This window comes from Chiloscyllium plagiosum, unplaced genomic scaffold, assembly GCF_037043375.1.
Source record: "Chiloscyllium plagiosum isolate Xiang-an unplaced genomic scaffold, Cpla_swu_hap1 HiC_scaffold_5, whole genome shotgun sequence".
Taxonomy (NCBI): domain Eukaryota; kingdom Metazoa; phylum Chordata; class Chondrichthyes; order Orectolobiformes; family Hemiscylliidae; genus Chiloscyllium; species Chiloscyllium plagiosum.
This window is the reverse complement of record NW_028270143.1, coordinates 59,384,254-59,404,029: the sequence shown is the minus strand read 5'-3', so window position 1 is coordinate 59,404,029 and position 19,776 is coordinate 59,384,254. Positions and strand designations below refer to the sequence as shown.

At 39.2% G+C, this 19,776-nt stretch overlaps 1 protein-coding gene across 8 annotated transcripts in view; it reads right to left on the bottom strand.

The window, feature by feature from the left end:
* The window catches only part of LOC122549908 (tensin-3), a 439,923-nt gene that overhangs the window by 100,552 nt on the left and 319,595 nt on the right, over positions 1-19,776 (bottom strand). For all 8 annotated transcript variants that reach the window (XM_087987222.1, XM_043690124.2, XM_087987223.1 and 5 more), the window contains 4 exons: positions 18,699-18,782; positions 12,076-12,188; positions 10,398-10,458; positions 9,347-9,422 (listed from right to left, as the gene is read on the bottom strand). In XM_087987222.1, the coding sequence (XP_087843348.1) occupies positions 9,347-9,422; positions 10,398-10,458; positions 12,076-12,188; positions 18,699-18,782 (334 nt within the window). The remainder of the gene's footprint in view (positions 1-9,346; positions 9,423-10,397; positions 10,459-12,075; positions 12,189-18,698; positions 18,783-19,776) is intronic.

Here is a 19,776-nt window from a genome sequence, read left to right as displayed (position 1 = left end):
TAGGGGAAGTGAAATTAGTGTGTGAAATTGGCATTGAGGAAATGATCAGTCATGAATGGTCTATTCCTGTTCCTATCTGTGCTATACTTTAATAATAACTACAGTAGTTCACATGAAGTGTGACTGAGAGAGAGCACAGAAATGTGATTGTATGGTGACTGGCAAGTTTAGGGTATATATATATGTATGTGGTAGATGTTGAACATGTATTAGATTCTGATAGAGTCTATACTATACAGAACACAGGGTGCAGTAAAACATAATGGCCTTATGTTTTTAGTTTCGAACAAGCCTAGCAAGGCCAAAGCCACTGCAATGTGCATGGGAGGTCCAATTGCACATGTACCCATTGTTTTAAAATGCGCACTTTTAAACTGAAATTACTGAGCAGTCATCCAAACATCTAATTTGCATAACATTTTAATTTTCTAATAATTTAAAGCCCAAAACATTTGAACACTCAGGTCAAACAGTTATTTATTTTTAAGAAATAAACTGAAGATTATTAATTAAGTATATCTGCTTTATTTTTGTGAGGATAGAAATTAAACCAGAACAACAAAATATTTAATTAACCACTAATATTTGCAGAAATAACGCAGGAATAATTTGAATTGAAACTGGCATTATAGCCCTAATTCTGATTCAATGGAATACTATTCTCTCTGTGACAGCTTGACCCACACACATGTCACTCTACCAACACCTCATTCTCCCATGGCACCTTCTTGTACAATTGCAGAAGATGCAACTCTTATTCTTTTACGTCCTATGTCTTCACGTCCAAGGCCCCAAGTATTCTTCCCAGATGAAGCAGTGATCTTTGCTCATTCTAGTCTATAAGGCAGTGTCCTCCACACTGTTGAGACCAAACACAGACTGGGTGACTGCTTTACAGAACACCTCTGTTCAATCTGCAAGCATGAACCTTAACCTCTGGATGCTTGCCATTTTAATACACCAATTTGTTCTCTCACCCACATTTCTGTCCAAGGCCTGATCCAGTGCACCAGCAAAGCCCATTGCAAGCTGCAGGAATGACACTCAGTTTTCCATTCACTTTACGGCCTTCTGGATTCAATACTGAGATCAACTACTAGAGGGCACAATCTCTGCCCTCCATTTTGTCTACTAGCCCAAATGCCTAGTTTTCTTAACAATGTTAATCTTTATTTCACTATTAAATCCGTTATGATCGGATCTCTCGTTCTTCTCAAAAACCATTATAACTCATTTTTCTCTTCTCCACTATGATCTCAAATCTTCTTCACTCTCAAACCTTTCCTTGACCTTTCTTTCAGTTCCATTTGCTCCTCCTACCTTTCTTGCTATTCTAAAACATACTACTTTTTCACTTCCCTCTCCAGTTCCAAAGAAGAATCACATGGAAAAATCTACAACAAGAGCTACAACAAGAGCGTCAAGATCCACAATCAGAACACCACCAAGACTGAAACAAAGCACAGAAGGAATGACGAAGTGATTCAGGAAGCTGACTACAAGTCTGTATTTCAAAGCAACTTGGAAATGTTAAGTTAACGAAAGGGACAATGTGTTGAGTCATTACTTACTGATCCATGTCAGTTTTGAGTGTTTTATGTATATTTGTCTCGTTTGATCAGAATGTGAGGAAATGTAGTTTTGCAAAATGCTCCTACAGAAGACATGAGTAGCTGAATTAAGAACTAGCAAGTATTATTCAAATCAACAATATTACGCTTTTTACTACTTTGAACTGAAGCAGAATGAACTGTTCTGAAGGGCTATGAAACAATAATGACCAATGCCACATACATGCAAATAATCAAGCCTTGAGAAGGTCACATCAAAGTGCAGACATATCATGGTCAATTTTCCGAATGTGCTACCGAGGGAGAGTATCACCTGTCACCAGTTGATATCTGTCAGAGGAGCAAATACTCTGGATGAAATATTTGAGTGGAGCATCTGAGAATCGGCATTGGAATGACAATACTCAAATCTAGGATTTGAAAACTTGCTAGGATTGAACCAAATTCACAAATTTACCAAAATAAGGTGGACAGTTGATTTAGAACTGACATGTTGGGAGCTACAAAGCAAGCTGGCCAAAATAACCGGCAGCAATCTGACCACAACAAAGTCAGCGTGCCTCGACATCTCTCTGGCTGACCCTAGCAAAGTTTCTGGGATGAGACACCCAAGTGAATTCCAACCAGTCCTCACCAACACACAGCTGTCCGGAGCAGGAATTTGCTGTTACTGCTGCTGAACTCAGCTGCATCAGGACCTGGCATCAGGAAATATTGACACAATATGATTTTCTTTCATCCATTAAAATTAATGGACAGCAAATTGCTGCCTGCTCAATTACAGTCCCATAGGTTTTGTAGTCATCCATTAAAGTTCACTGCTAAGAAACAGAGACTCAAAAAAATTGAGCCTTTTCCTCCTGCACTAGTGACCCAACATGGCAACAGCTGCAGGATGTTTTTCTTCAGAAAATAGTTATTTCCATGTTTAAATGATGAATTGGTTTCAGTGGTGGGTGGCGGGATGAATCAAGTTGCTAGTTTGAAAAAAAAAAGCAAAATACTGAGAATGCTGGAAAAATGAACAAAGAGAGAAAATACTGGGGGAATTCAGTGGGCTTGGAGAGAGAAACAAGTAACAATTCAAGTCCAATATTACTGTTCTTCAAAACTCTTTTAGAGCGGTTTAAGAAGAGTCATATCAGAGTCAAATGTTACCTCTGTTGCTCTCTCCACAGATCTGATCCTTAATCTTTCCTCCATGTTCCTGCTCTATCCCATAATCCATGATTTTCTTGGTATCCAAAAATCTGTTGACCCCCAACCTCAAATATACAATGACTAATCACCTACAACTCTCTGGCTATGAAGGATTCCAAAGCCCTGTAAATTTGAAGAATAAACATCTCCTTATTGGGTCCTAAATGGCCAACCTTATCATAAGGATGTGACCTTAGTTCTTGACTTTCCAGCCAAAGGTACAGTCTCTTAATAATACTGAGAAGAGGAGAGAAACAGAAGGAACTGGGTTAAAGTATTAAAATAATGGGATATTCACAGAGTGACTTTGCCGAGTAGTAACAATGTAGGGGCTATCAATGCATTCTTTCATAGAATGAGTTTCCTTTTGTAATTAAAGGCTCCGAATTCTTTTTTTGTTCTTCAGCATTGTGTGCTCCTAACAACAGAGTTCAGCAGCAGTAACAGCAAATTCCTGCTCCAGACAGCTGTGTGTTGGTGAGGACTGGTTGGAATTCACTTGGGTGTCTCATGCCAGAAACTTTGCTAGGGTCAGCCAGAGAGATGTAGAGGCACTCTGACATTGTTGTGGTCAGATTGCTGCCAGTTATTTTGGCCAGCTTGCTTTGTAGCTCCCAACATGCCAGTTCTAAATCAACTGCCCACCTTTTTTTGGTAAATCTGTGAATTTGGCCCAATTCTGTCAAGTTTCCGAATCCTAGATTTGAGTATTGTCATTCCAATGCTGATTCTCAGATGCTCCACTCAAATATTTCTTCCTGAGTATTTACTAAGATATCAACTAACTTATAGTTTTCAGCTTTTTTTTATATCTTTTCCCAATCGCTATGCTTTAGATTGAACAGTTTTTCATTTGGAACTTAGTCAAATGCCTTTTAAGAACCTGTTTGTTACTATTATCCAGTTGTAAACTAAGGCCTTCTCACTAGCAAATCTAAAAAATAGCTAGTCCAATTTTGACTCCATGATGCTAAATGTTCAACAAATTGTATAGATGGAGAACAAGTGTGGTGAGTTTGTACTGTTACTGATCCGGCCTGGAGTGAAGCTAAGAAAATGCAAAGCTGTAACTAAGGATTATCTTGTGCTGTTTCTAATCTGCAAGGTAATGGGAATTCATAGGCTGTGGCATCTGGAGATTTTGTGCTGTTTGGTTATATAGGAGTCAGAGTACTTATGGGAATAAAAGTAATGTTCAAAACTTGCAGTGATTAAATCTGGATACTATTATTATGCAGCATTTGCAGCAAAGAAGTAGGCCCACATTCTATTTATACTCCATACGAGTTTCCTCCCACTTTTCTTCACCTGGCCCCACTAACATATGGTTTTATTATTTTCCCATGCATGCATTTATCTAGCTTCTGCTTGAATACATCCATGTTATTCATCTCAAAAAAACCTTGTGTTATTTACTTTACATTGTAACAATACCCAGAGTAAAAATGGCTTTTCCCAAATGCTTTACTGAATTTATTAATGATTTTCTTTTATTAAAAGCCTTCAGCCTCGGTCTCACTCACAGTATGACTTCTTGATCTCAATTTATCACATTCATAATCTTAAAAAACTCCATCAGGCCACCACTCATTTTTTTTTCTCAGTATATGAGCCCAGTTCATTCACACTTTCTTGAACAGAAAATCTCTTCAATTCTGCTGCTCATTCTATTAAGTTCTTTTCTGCATCTCCTCCAAGATTTTTTGTGATGTTGTAATGTGGAGAGTAGAGCTGTTCGAGTGACTACCAAATAAAGGAATGCTTCATAATGAAGTTGACTGAAGTTAATGATGTCACCAACGCAGACAGTATTTTAGACAAGTATGTGGTTGATGAGTTCAGTTCACTCTGCTGCCCGTTGGGTGGTGGCATTGCTGGTTGCTGTATAATGTATCAGGAGTGAAGAAACAGCCAGCACATGGTGCACATGAATTTTATTTTGTCTGCAACATTCTTTTTTAAAATTAGTGAGTCATGCAAGTCGTAATATTATTTCATGTACAGTAATCATCAGGGTTACTGATTCAGAATGATTGAGCAAGTCTAGTGGCCTTGATTACTATCTTAATTTAGTTCAATTTAGAGCTAATTTTCTTAGTTACATCTTTTAAGCACAAATTAGGTATGGTAGAGAAAATATTTCATGTTACAGGTGGAAAGCAGTAGTTGTGGGTACTCCATATAGCAATATCAGAGAGATAGTGAATTGTGTAGGTTGGTGGCTGGTGTCATAGGCTGAGAGGAGATTCAGAGGTGAGAGAGTTTGGGAGCACCAGAAATACAAGCATGGGATGTTGAGCCACTGGGAGATAATGGTGTTTGGAAAGATTGAAGCAGGGTGTTGAGAATAGGGGGGGCGTTGCCTTAAGCAATATCCTGGTGTGGAAGAAGTGAGAACTCAAGCTAAACTACAAATAACTAAGATTGTACATTCAATCCTTGACTTATTGCAAATTATTAAAACCTGGCAGGTGAAGACACAATTAATTCACATTTTGTAACTTTTTTGACTCATGAATTAAAGGTCAAGCAATACCCCTCTAAGTGTCACAAGCTGGTCCTTTTTTTCTAAAAGCTGTTCCTTTTCTCAAGGGAAGGTGGGACCGCTATAAACAGGATGGTCTACACCTGAACCTGAGGGGCACCAGTATCCTTGGGGAGGGGGGGGGGGGGGGGGGGGGGGGGGGGAAGGGGGAGGTTTGCTAGTGCTCTTGGGGGGGGGGGGGTTTAAACTAACTCTGCAGGGGCATGGGAACCTAGACTGTAGCTTTGTGCAGGACATGGAGTGTAGGGAGGTTAGGAACATGGCATCAATCTCAAAGGAGAGTGCCTGTAAAAAGGAAAGTGGCTTGAAGTGTGTATACTTCAATGCAAGAAGTGTACAAAATAAGATAGGTGAACTTGCAACGTGGGTTGGTACCTGGGATTTCGATGTTGTGGCTATTACGGAGACATGGGTAGAACAGGGACAGGATTGGCTGTTGCAGGTTCCAGGATTTAAATGTTTTAGTAGGGTCAGAGGTGGGGGGTAAAAGAGGGGGAGGTGTGGCATTGCTTGTCAAAGATAGTATTACAGTGGTGGAAAGGATGATGGATGAAGACTCTCCATCTGAGGTAGTTTGGGCTGAGGTCAGGAATAGGAAAGGTGAGGTCACCCTGTTAGGAGTTTTCTACAGGCCTCCTAATAGTCCTAGAGATGTAGAAGAAAGGATTGCGAGGATGATTCAGGAGAAGAGTGAAAGTAATAGGGTGGTTGTTATGGGGGACTTTAACTTTCCAGATATTGACTGGGAAAGCTATAGCTCGAGTTCGTTAGATGGATCGGTGTTTGTCCAATGTGTGCAGGAGGGTTTCCTGACACAATATGTAGACAGGCCAACATGAGGTGAGGCCATACTGGATTTGGTTCTGGGTAACGAACCAGGCCAGGTGTTAGAATTGGAGGTAAGTGAGCACTTTGGGGACAGTGACCACAATTCGGTGACTTTTACTCTAGTGATGGAGAGGGATAAGTGTGCACTGCAGGGCAAGAGTTATCGCTGGGGGCAGAGAAATTATGATGCGGTGAGGCACGACCAAGGATGCGTGGCTTGGAAAAGTAGGCTTCAAGACATGGGCACAATTGATATGTTGAGCTTGTTCAAGGAGCAACTATTGAGTGTCCTTGATAAGTATGTACCTGTCAGGCAGGGAGGAAAGGGTCGTGTGAGGGAGCCGTGGTTTAATAAGGAATTGGAATCCCTTGTTAAATGGAAGAGGGCGGCCTATGTAAAGATGAGGCTTGAAGATTCAATTGGGGCAATTGAGAGTTATAAGGTAGCCAGGAAGGATCTGAAGAGAGAGCTAAGAGCAGCAAGGAGGGGACATGAAAAGTCCTTAGTTGGTAGGATTAGGGAAAACCCTAAGGCTTTCTATAGGTATGTCAGCAATAAAAGAATGACTAGGGTAGGAATAGGTCCAGTCAAGGATAGTAGTGGGAAGTTGCGTGTGGAGGCTGAAGAGATTGGGGAGACACTGAATGAATACTTTTCGTCAGTATTCACTCAGAAACAGGATATTGTTGCCGATGTGAATATTGAGTCACAATTAATTAGAATGGACGGCTTTGAGTTATGTAGGGAAGAGGTGTTGGAAATTCTGGAAAGGATGAAAATGGATAAGTCCCCTGGGCCTGATGGCATTTATCCTAGGATTGTCTGGGAAGCAAGGGAGGAGATTGCAGAGCCATTGGCCTTGATTTTTAGGTCCTCGTTGTCTACAGGAATAGTGCCAGTCGACTGGAGGATAGCAAATGTGGTTCCCTTGTTCAAGAAGGGGAGTAGGGATAACCCTAGTAACTATAGGCCGGTGAGTCTCACTTCTATTGTGGGCAAAGTCTTAGAGAGAATTGTAAGGGATAGGATTTATGAACATCTGGATAGGAATAATGTGATCAAGGAGAGTCAGCATGGTTTTGTGAAGGGCAGGTCGTGCCTCACAAACCTTATTGAATTCTTTGAGAAGGTGACTAAGGAGGAGACGAGGGTAAAGCAGTAGATGTGGTGTATATGGATTTTAGTAAGGCGTTTGATAAGGTTCCCCATGGTAGGCTACTGCAAAAAATACGGAGGTATGGCATTGAGGGTGAGCTGGAGGTTTGGATTAGGAATTGGCTGGCTGGAAGAAGACAGAGGGTATTAGTTGATGGTAAAGGTTCATCTTGGAGTGCCGTTACTAGCGGTGTTCCGCAAGGATCTGTTTTGGGACCATTGCTGTTTATCATTTTTATAAATGACCTGGAGGAGGGGCTAGAAGGTTGGGTGAGCAAGTTTGCGGATGATACGAAAGTCGGTGGAGTTGTTGACAGTGAGGAAGGATGTGTCAGGTTACAGCAGGATATAGATAAGTTGCAGAGCTGGGCAGAAAGGTGGCAAATGGAGTTCAATGTAGGTAAGTTTGAGGTGATTCACTTTGGTAAGAGTAACAAAAAGACGGGGTACTGGGCTAATGGTCGGATACTTGGTAGTGTGGATGAGCAGAGGGATCTTGGTGTCCATGTACACAGATCTCTGAAAGTTGCCACCCAGGTAAATAGTGCGGTGAAGGCGGCATATGGCGTACTGGCTTTTATTGGTAGAGGAATTGAGTTCCGGAGCCCTGAGGTCATGTTGCAGTTGTATAAGACTCTGGTGTGGCCGCATCTGGAATATTGTGTGCAGTTTTGGTCGCCATACTATAGGAAGGATGTGGAGGCACTGGAACGGGTGCAGAGGAGGTTTACCAGGATGTTATCTGGTATGGTAGGAAGATCGTATGAGGAAAGGCTGAGGCACTTGGGGCTGTTTTCATTGGAGAAAAGAAGGTTTAGGGGTGACTTGATAGAGGTGTACAAGATGATTAGGGGTTTAGATAGGGTTGAACATGAGAACCTTTTTCCACGTATGGAGTCAGCTATTACGAGGGGGCATAGCTTTAAATTAAGGGGTGGTAGGTATAGGACAGATGTTAGGGGTAGATTCTTCACTCAGCGAGTCGTGAATTCATGGAATGTCCTGCCAGTAGCAGTGGTGGACTCGCCCTCTTTATGGGCATTTAAACGGGCATTGGGTAGGCATATGGAGGATAGTGGGCTAGGATCGGCGCAACATCGAGGGCCAAAGGGCCTGTACTGCGCTGTATTCTTCTATGTTCTATGTTCTATGATACTGTGTCCTTGATTTTTGTTTTCCAGAGGGGCCAAAAAGAGGACGGGCTCCAAATCGACTGGGTTGGTCCAGAGATGAAAATGGTATTGGGAGGTCTTTTTGTTTGTATGTAAACAGATGAGACTTAAGGCCACAGCTTTCATGTTTTAGAAGTAACCTGTATAATGAAAGAGGAGTGGTCAGTCATGGAAGCTGAATTCTTTTACATTAGTCAGTTCAATTCAGCAGTGGGCTGTGTGGAAACAGGCTGCTCAAGTCTCTCCCCTTCTGCCCTTCCAACTTCAACCTGTAAGCCTCTGTTTCAGATTTACCATATGTTTAAGGGGTTTGTTTATTGGTTCTGTTGTGTATTTTTGGAACAGCATAATTAAGTCCAGTTTGTATAGACAGAGTTTTGTGGGTAATCTATATCCTGTTCTTCTTGCTTCATTCTGCAATTTTGTGAATACATTTTTGTCTGTTCTGAAATCTGGTAGTCAAACTCGCAAACTTACTCTGGGTAATGTTCACTGCACACTTACTGAAACAATTTGCAAAGTTACAATCTGGGCTGCCTGCTTAAGAATGTTTTGAGTGGTCTGGCCGAGGCCATAACACAAGGAAGAAAACACGTGAAGGCAGAATAGTCAGTAATACAGTAGTAGAAGCCAGCAACAAAAAAAAAACAAAAATGAAGGCCCCAAAGAAAATATGAAGAATTATAATAGTTGCCTACTTAGAAATAGATTTCTAGAAGTCAGTCTAGCATTCATGCAGTCTGAAAAACATCGTCAGATTTCAAGGAAAAATCAACCAGTTCTTGTCAACATGTAGGATAGTTTCCTTGTGCTAATCTTTTCTTTCACTTCATCACCACTATTCCATTTATTGTTCACTCACAGAAGAACTCACCATTATATCACCTTTTAGCAGCTGGGCTGGCTCTATTGAAATGCAAATTCTGCTTTGATTTTCTGGCCCAACGTTACTAAAATTAACAGAAAATTAAAGATATTATAGAATCAAAGAACAAATAAAAAGACAGGTTGTTGAAGCTCTTTGTCTCACTTTCATCAGGACCGACACAAAATGGCCAAAATTTCAAAGGGAACAACTTAGACTACAAGGAAAAAAGTTCTGATTGATTGGCAAGTTGGCTCTGATGGTTAAAGCCTTGCCACAGAGAAGACAACATAAAACTATTGATCCCCATGCTTTTGTTTAACTCAGAAAAAAACCTGGATTCATCTCTTATTCCTGCTCAGGAAGGGTTCCTGCGATTGAAAGCATGCAGCTTCTCGCAAGTTAATGAGCCCACTGAGAGTCCAACTGACAATCTTATATTGAGCTTTAGAGTAAATTTTACTATACTCAGGATTCTTCAGCAAGACCTTTCAAATTATGAAAGCATATCTACTATTGGACTTTATATTCTGAGGATATGTCCAGGCATCTTTAATAATTTAAAATAAAAGATGGGCGACCAAGTGCTCTTTGATATATTCTCCATGGCAACACTACAATCAAGCTGAGCCGACTTGCCAACCAATCAACACTAAACACAAGTTATTACCTTTTAAATTTAGCATTGTTGTGTCTGCCCTGATGAGTGCAAGACCAAGAATTTTGTAAAAACCAAAAGAACTACAGATGCTGTAAACCAGAAACAAAAACTAAAGTTGCTGGAAAAGCTCAACAGGTCTGGTAGCATCAGTGAAGAGAAATCTGAGGAAGGGTCACTGGACCCAAAATGTTAACTCTGATTGCTCTTCACATATGCTGCCCGACCTGCTAAGTTTTTCAGCAATTCAAGTAACTAAGAATTTTATGTCGGCTTTTTTCAGTCATACTCAAGTTCTATATTACCAAGTAATGAATCATAAAATGGTCAGACAGCAAAGAAGGGAATCATTCAGCTTGCTGTATTAGTTACTGAAAAGTCATTAAGATTCATAAAACTTACTAGATTCCTGATGTGTAGACAGGTTGCATTGCTTGGTAAATCTTGAGAAACGGGCGACAAACTGAAAAATAAAAAGTAGGACATCCTCGCATTTAAAACTTTTGATGGTATTTGCCTGCATCAAGTCAAGCATTGTAAAGGAATGGTAATCTGATGCACACTTGCATTCAGATAACATACTTTTGCAAAAGATGTTTTATCCCTCACAATGAGCAAATTTTAAAAATCAGTTAAAAACTCAATTTCTCCTTATTCTAATAAAACCAATAATTTCTCTTTACTATTTGCTTAAAATCTGATTTAAAAACAGAAGCTCCAAATTTGTAACAGGCACCAGCTTGGCACTTAGATCACTGTTATATGCATCAGGAATTGTGATAACGGGTCCAGCCAGAGTGCAATCTGGGGACTTTTCCATGCTGCACAGGATACACGCAACTTTCCAATTTCAGGACCCAGCATGCTGGCTTTGAAACTTACACTGGATCTGACAAAATGGAACTACCAGCTCAGGAAGCCACTACTATAAACAAAAATACTGTGGATGCTGGAAATATGAAATAAAAAGAGAAATTGTGGAAGAAACTCAGCAGGTCTGGCAGAACCTGTGGATACACAAGAAGAGTTAATGTTTCAAGTCTGATATGACACTTACTGCTCATAAAATATTATATAATTCGTAGCACTTTTAGCTTTTTTGAAAATTGCAGTTGATAGGCATTCAGCAATTTTGCCAGTATTCATCATGGTAATATTTGGTCTTTCAACCTTGACAACACTTCATAAATTAGGCTTATGCTTTTAAATTCACTACTGCTGGACAGAATTTTCTGAAAATAAACCAGCAAGTTATCTCGAACTGATCCTATCCAAACCTGTGGAAGAATTTTGCTCTCTCTAACAGATTACCTACGTCACCCAATTAAAATGTCCATAGACACCATAGTAAGATGTCAGGGACTGCCTTGAGTGAGTTAGAATGGGACTTTTGCCAATCATCATCACCCCCTCCACTCCTAAATACAGACACACACACACACAAACAAACCAAAGTAGATTGTATCCTTGAGGTTGTTGGGACTGCAGGCAGACCTTAATAGTAAAGAAGTGATGCATCCTGGACATCAGCTAAATGAGATAATTTGGTCAGGCCTGCTATGTATTTCTCAGCAAGGTAGGGGTGGTCAGGGGGCTGATTTAAAAAGGTCAATGGCTAGCGGATAAGGGGTGGAATTGTCCCAGACAAGAGTTGGTTCAGATTGGCACAGGGCTCCCCCCAAAAAGAGGTAGCCTCATTTTCTGCCTGACAACAGCCTGTACAGTGAAAGCTGCTGGGCTGTTTTCCTTGCCTCAGTCTTCCATGTGTATTAGCACAGCATAGGTGAAATAAGGCCCATTAATTGGCCATTACAGGGCAGCAAAATGCCCAAGGGCACATGGGCTGCCTGATTCATTCTCCCTATACCATAATATTGCAGATGGGTTGGGGATTGGTAGGAAGGGTAGGCCATCCATTTTATTTCACGAACCACTCAATCTTCAGATATGAAGTCACAGGAGAAAAACTACAGCATAACATCAGGATCAATGAGTAAATTATGAGGTTTTTAAAAAGGTGCAAAAGAGGCATTAAGTATATATTTTCCTGTATTTCATTTATTGCAGTTCAAAACATTACCTCCTCCAGTATCAAAGCTGGGAATGCCATGCAAAATCACAAAGTGCAGAAACAAGGGAGTGGTGTTCATTTTCACTGAACCGGAGAGCAGACCATTTAAAAAATGGACATACCTATGGGGAAGAACACATTGTAAAGTTAGTCTGACCTGTTTTGCATGTTATTTTGTCTAATTTTTCAAGTATCGAAAATGTGTATATATATATATATATATATATATATATATATATATAGTTTCATGAGCAAACAACTGAGAGATGAAGTGGATAAGGAGTCATTGTGTTCCAGTACAAAGGAACTCAACGATTATTTTGAGAGAACAGGTCTTTTCCACTTACACACAATGAATAACTGGAGTAAACAATGAGGAGTTGTGGTCTCGTAAAATGTGGTTGCTTGGCTTAGCGAGTTGGCAAGCACTTTTGGCAATTTTCTCGCAGTAGCTAGTCCTTTTTGACCTTTTGCTGTTCTCAGCAGATGAGGAGCTGGTGAATGGCACCAAAGCTTTCAACATTGGTTTTACAGACCCAACTTGATAGGTCTACTGATCTTTATTCACTTGTTTTATACGTTTACCTGATATGAAAGCATAGGCACTTGATCCAAACCAATGTTATAAGGATCTTTTAATTAGTGGTCAATTACTCCACTAAAAGAAGATACTAAATATAAATGAAAACCCAAAGAACTATAGATGCTGTAAATCAGAAATTGCTGGAAAAGTTCAGCAGGTCTGGCAGCATTTGTGGAGAGAAATAAGAGTTAACATTTTGGGTCGAGTGACTTTTCCCCAGAACGGAATATAAATGGTTTACTTCAATGCTATAACACAATAATTTTTCTGTGATCACCTAACATTCTGTTTTAACTCCATGCAGACTGAAATTCATCATTTTAGGAGCATGTTAGAGGTCATATCTGTGAAAAGTGCTCATTCAGAACATCTGCTTCCGAAAAAGCTTATTTCAAAACGTGTGAACATTGTCAGATTTTAGTGTCACAGACTCTCACGTGGTGAAAGGTTATGTTACACATTAATAAAGTTCCAAAAGGACTTGCCATGCTCTTAAATGAGCTTTATTTTTTGCTTTTAAGTTATGAAGCTTACCAAAAACCACTGATCTGTTGCTTCGGCTCCACCCAAAACGTGATAATGCATAAAAGCTCCAGTATTGTTAGATGGATACTGATGACAGAGTTTAAAAAAAGTGTCCCTGTGACCTTTCATGTAAAGGAGAATGCCACCTTCTCAGTGAAACCTACACCTATTGAAATGTTTGAAACCATTCCCAAAGGACAGAGACTTTCCAGGGGTTTATAAATCCTTTGTATTTTTGTGAGCTGTCTCAATTTTTCAAACATCCAGATGTTTGTTTTTCTTTCAGTACAGTAGCAAAAAAGCCTTTGGATGGCTATAAAAAGACAGAGGAAAAGATAGAAACTTGTATCACTAGTTAAGTAGTATGGGTACATTCCCAGGAATTTCCAATCCCAGAAACTGAAAAGACCATAAGATACAGGAGCCTGTTCCACCATTCGATCATGGCTGTTATGGTCCTCAACCCTATTTTCCTACCTTCTCCCCATAACCCTTGACTAAATATAGACAATAACTTGGCCTCCACAGCCTTCTGCAGCAATGTGTTCCACAGATTCACCACAGTCTGGCTGAAGAAACACAAATATGGTTTTAGTTTGACTTTTTAGACAAATACTAAAAACACAACTCAATGTCTTAGCATTTTGATGCCTTTATCAGATAGTTCAGAATACGCCAGAGCAGAATTGATGATTAACCTGTCAGTTTTTGTTTGTGATAGGATCTGACGCTCAGGTTCTGAAGCTCAAATTCTTCTATGTAGCTTCAGATAAGGCTGAAGCCAATGTCATTTCAGGCATGACAACTAACTTGATTCTGCCTCCTGCAAGTTATTTTATCTTGTGCAGTAATGCTCATGTTATCTCCCACAATGTAAGAAACTGGGTGTGGACACTGAAGAATCCAACAGCTAAACGATTATACACAGACATTATGTTTCTCAGGCATGTATATGAACTGACTAATATTAAGTGACTCGTTGCAATAAAAGGCTTGCTTCTAGCAGTGTATAATGCTTCAAGTGATCCTGGGTTTGAATGGAGAATGAGACCTGTATAACCTCAGATCATGTGCTATGATGCAGTTCATTAGCTTGTCTCTTAATAGTATAATGAGTGAGAGATGTAGCAAAATATCAGTTCTGGGTGAGGAACAGCAGAATGGCTAAGAGTGCTTTGCTAAAATGCTGTCTATTTTCGAAATTTCTCAACGCATGTGTACAATGTGTGGACCGATGTTCTTGACAATCGATATTTCATTCTTCCAGTCTTAGATAATGAAATCTGTCCCTATGGGCCAAAGGTTTACTCTGTAAAGTCAAAATGAAACCTAATTACACAAACATTTCAGCAACTTGGTTTGGAAATTCAAATATGGTGTCGAGTTTGTGTCGATATCAGACAGCTAATGAAAGAAAATTGTTACCAAAATACAGATCATCTCATACTCTTCTGTTCCATTCTGTCTGGTATATCTGGGACAAAGGGACTAGAAAATATGCTTGAGAAACATCTCACAAGAGAGTATAATACATAGCGGTGGATAAATTCAAAGTAAATTCAGGAAAGCATAACCTCCATTATGTTTCCCAAGAAGGGCTCTGCTTTAAGATGTCTGCATTAGCTATTACAGCTCTGACACACTGGGAATCAAGGCTGTAGGGAATTCTGGCTCCTTACAGACATCTCATCGATACAAAAACCTCAGCAGAATGCAGCAGCATCTGTCACCTCTGTGACTAATTTGGTTCAACTCCCCAGAACAAGCCAGGGAGCCCATTTTCAGTTGGTGAAAAACTTCAGGGTTGGAAAGTTACTGGAAGCCAGTGGGAAATCTTTGTGAGGTGAAGTTCCTGCCACGTCAGTGATATCCTGCAAATCTGGATTTGAGCCTGGGTCGGAAATTCTTTTGTAATTTTAAGAAGCTGATTATATTAAAAAAAAATCTTTGTAAAATGTTATGCCCATTATACAATAGAAAATTAGATATATAATGACAGTATATCTACTCAGAGAACAAAATAAACAAGCTTCCAGATTTATGCTGGTATAGGAACGTCATAATAATCTTCAAAGAGTCAAATTTTCTTCACAAGCTAGGCAATAAGTTTAAGACTACTGTTCTCTGATGTACTGCCAAGACAAATTATCCTTTGAAGTCCTTACTGGACTTGGTATAGACTTTTTATGTACTAGTTAGCAAAGGTAAACTACAACTTCCAATTAAAGGGTAATGCTATTTCCCACAGAATAGTGCTAAATAGTTATCTCTACATATTAAAGCAGTCTGCAAATGTTCAGAGCATCATTTCAAGCACAGTTATCATGATCATTACATCAAACCTCCAGACAAACTGGTTGGTATCCTTTCCCATAATTTGAGTTCAAATTTAGACTACATTTCAGAGATAAATGTTCCCTAGCTGCATTGGTTTTATGCGAATGTGTTTGACAGTTTCAACAAGGTCTCAAGTAAACAGCACAAAACTGTCTTATGTGATAGTAAGTTAACATCCTCACTCAGAGGAGCTGCAATTTTGTGATATTATGAAGTTTAAGATGACAAGCATTCGGTTGAGCTCTCTTAAGGGATGAATCATCACTCAAATTAATACATACAAAAACCTTCAATTATTTTATTGTTACAAGCCTGGACGTACAACTGAATAATTTGGCATACTGGTGATAGCAACAATACTGTACTTCAACAGGTCATTAGAGTAACCTTGTCAGCATTTAATTTAGTGCCAAAGCAAAACAATATACTTATAATTCTATTTAGCATGGAAATATTCAAGTTTCACTTCCAAATTCCAGCTGGGTCAGAAAGGACCCAATGGAATAGATTTCCATATAAAAGAGTCAATTTCAAAGATGCAAAGGAGCCTTTTATTGAGGTTGCCGGTGCTTTCTTAAACAATTGCTATATAAAAGCTTATTTATTTACTTCATTCAGCATTAACCGGCACATAATAATGTTTTCCAAAGTGACAGGCATGACACATTAAAACACAACCTGAGACAAAGATTTGGTGCATCTTATTTAAAAGATTGAGCCTATTCTGACTATTGAGCCTACCCTGCAATTCAAAATCATAGCCTCAATACCACTTTTTCACACTACCTCCATATCCTTGCATGACATTGATCTCCCGAAATCTATTAATTCCTGTTGCGAATGTCTGAGCTTCCACTGCCCCCTGAGCAAAGAGTTTCTAAGATTGACCCTTCTGGGTGAATACATTTCTTCTCATCACAGTCTTAAATGGTCTAGCCCTTGTCCTGAGATTATGGCTTCAAGAGTCACAAACAAGGGGAAACCATCCACTCTGTAGGAATTTTCTAAGTTTCATTTAGATTATCTATCATTCTTTAAAACTTTAAAGAATACAAATCATGTTTCTTCAATCTCTCCTCAAAACTCTTACATCATCCGGGAGTTAATTTGGTAAACCTTGATTGAACTCCTTCTATGGCAAGTATATCCATAAGGAAACTAAACTGTACATAATACTCCAGGTGAGGTCTCATAAATGTGCCATGTTTATTAGATGCAGCAAGACATCTTTACTTCTGGACTCAAATCTCCATTTTCCCTTTCGAATTGCTTGCTGTACCTGTACACCAGCTTTTAGTAACTCATGGACAGGGACACCCAGATCTCTTTAGACACCTGCATTTCCCATCCTCTCACTGTTTAAGAAATATTCTACTTTTATATTTGTTTTTTCCAAAGTGAATAACTTAACACTTATGCATATTATGTTGTATCTGTCATCGAGCCAACTCACTAAACCTCTCCAAATCCTCTGGACTCCTTGCACCCTCATCACAATTTACATTCCTACTCAGCTTGGTGTCATCAGCAAATCTAGAAATATTACAACTGGACCCCACATCCAAATCACTTATATCTGTTGCAAACATTTGTGGAATCAGTACAGACCCTTGCAGTACCCCAATAGTAACAGTCTGCCATCTTGAGAATGATCAATTTATTCTTATTCCCTGCTTTTTGTTGATTAACCAATTCTCAGTCCATATTAGGATTTCCCTCCAATCTCATGCACTGTAATTTTATTTACTACACTCCTGTTCCCAACACAAATGAATTAAAAGATAAAACGGGAACCTTATTCTCCGACAGAAAGGTTTGTATTTGACTCGCCCCCGTGCTGTGGTGATTGGCCTTAGATGTAGTAATAATAAGAATAAACTGCCCTTTCAGCATGAGAGGATGAATAAACACAACTTTTCCCTGACTGCTGGGGAGCACACACTGGTACAATATTCAGAATCAATTCACCTGGGCAGTATAGTGGCTCAGTGGTTAACACTACTGTCTCAGACCTCCAGGGAACCAGGTTCGATTTCAGCCTTGGGTGACTGGCAGTGTTGAGTTTGCATGTTCTCCCAGAGTCTGCGTGGGTTTCCTCGGGTGCTCCAATTTTCTCCCACAATCCAAAGATGTGCAAGTGAGGTGAATTGGCCAGGCTAAATTGCCCATAGTGTAGATTATTAATTAGGGGCAAATATAGGTTGGGGAAATAGGTCTGGGTGAGTTGCTCTTCAGAGGATTGGTGTGGACATGTTGGGCTGAAGGACCTGTTTCCATACTGTACAGATTCTAATTCTAATTCTAAACCTGCCATCATATATTCTTCCCATCCACTGTCTGGAACAAACTTCCAATGTTAAATTGCTAGGTTTACCCAAGAAAAAACATTCAGCTAAAGTTTAGTGTGCTGACAATATCTACATAAACATACCCTAGCATCAATGTTTGGATATACACAAAAATATTTGAAAGAGAAGGGACAGAAGACGCTCAAAAACAAAACCGGAAATGAGGTATTCCTGGATTTGTTTTTCAACCATCCATTTAACAAGTTCACCGAACACATTGCTTTGTTAAATAAAGGGCCTGTAGGTGCTTGTGAATATCAACAGCATTCGTGCCACACCATTGTGGTAATGTGACTGTAATTCAACCCTTTTTTTGAATTCATAATAGGAGCACTTAAAAAATGTTCTGTTGAATGAATGTGTAAGTTTTGATTAGCCTGCTTCTGTACTTACAGATTCAATGTGGTAGAGTGCAGGTCAAACTCAGGATTATTTGCACTGCACAAAGTGAAGACTTTGCTTCAAAGTCATCATGATCTAACGTTTTGAAAATTAATTTTCCTTCAGTGAATATTAAAACAAGCAGGAAAAGAATATTAATAATGCTCATGAGATCAATTCAACAGCCTTGTGTCACTCTCCAGATGTATGCACAATTGCTATATATTGTACACCTACCAACAGGGATCAAGAGAACATCAGAGGCAAAAAAATGTTCACCCAGTGATAATAAAATTCATGTCAATTGGCCAAGGAATCTTAAATGAAGTGCATCTCTACTGAAAAAAGGTGTTCATTAACACACTAAAATAACTGATTAAATATTTGACAACAGCATTAACTATTAGTGATAAATAAAAACTCAACTGCAATCAAATAAAACAAAGGTACAGGCATACCGCTTTTGCGATGGCTGCATCAATGCAGAGACTTTATCATCATAGAACTTCTTCATCGCAAATCTGTCAAGAGCTTGATCAGCACTGTAACAATAAAATATTCAGAAGAGTGAACACTTGATAATCATCAGTTGCCAAGGAAGGCTGAACTGAATGATCAAGAGACTTAAAAGGCTTAAGTTTAAAAAGACAGAAAAGATGGCTATTCCAACAGATAAGAAAAATTGGACAATTCAACCATTTGAAATGTCCTGATCACGAAGTACCATGGATGGATATTGTTACAGCACGGTGGTGAACCCTTCTGCTAATTAAAACAAACACCCAGAAAAGCTCACCTTGCCCCGTAATCTGTTAAAGTCTGAGTGACAAAGAACTCCCAAATTCCACTATTTAAGGAAAAATATCAATTTATTCTTTAACTCTAAAAATGAACATTGAACAACAACTATATACAACTCTAAGCCTCCTTTGTCTTAAATGTTTGTTATCTATCTCCAAATCTATAACAATATACTGTACTGATAAAACCCATATTAAAATTACGTCAATTTAATTTCAAAACCAGACAGCGGCAGCTGTCACCGTCAACATCTGTCTTCTTCTGGCTGTAGATCTCCCTGGGTCATCTTTGGTCTTTTGCTGCAAAGATGTTTCATTGGAAAAAAAAGTACTTTTGATAGATAATGTGTTGCTGGCAGTTACTCTGGCAATGGTTGTTGGTCTCTCTCTGTCTAACTGTAAAACTGCCTGCTTCTTTCTGCCCCCAGCATCGGATCTTCTCATTGGTTTGATTTTGATAAAACAATAAATTCAAAACCGAATGATTTATAATGATTTATAAACCAAATGGGTCATAATTTAAACTGATTGACTAAATTCGAATAGTTGTCAAAACAGCAATCAAAACTCAGGTATTTGTTACACAGCCAAATGTGACATATTTTGAGTATGCTCTAAGACTGTTAGTCAGTCACATGACAGGTGCCCACAAGCTTTCAGTGCAAAACAGTTTTCACTCTCTCTTAAAGGTAGAGTACACGACTTCAACTTCATAACAATGCAGATAGGAAGATGT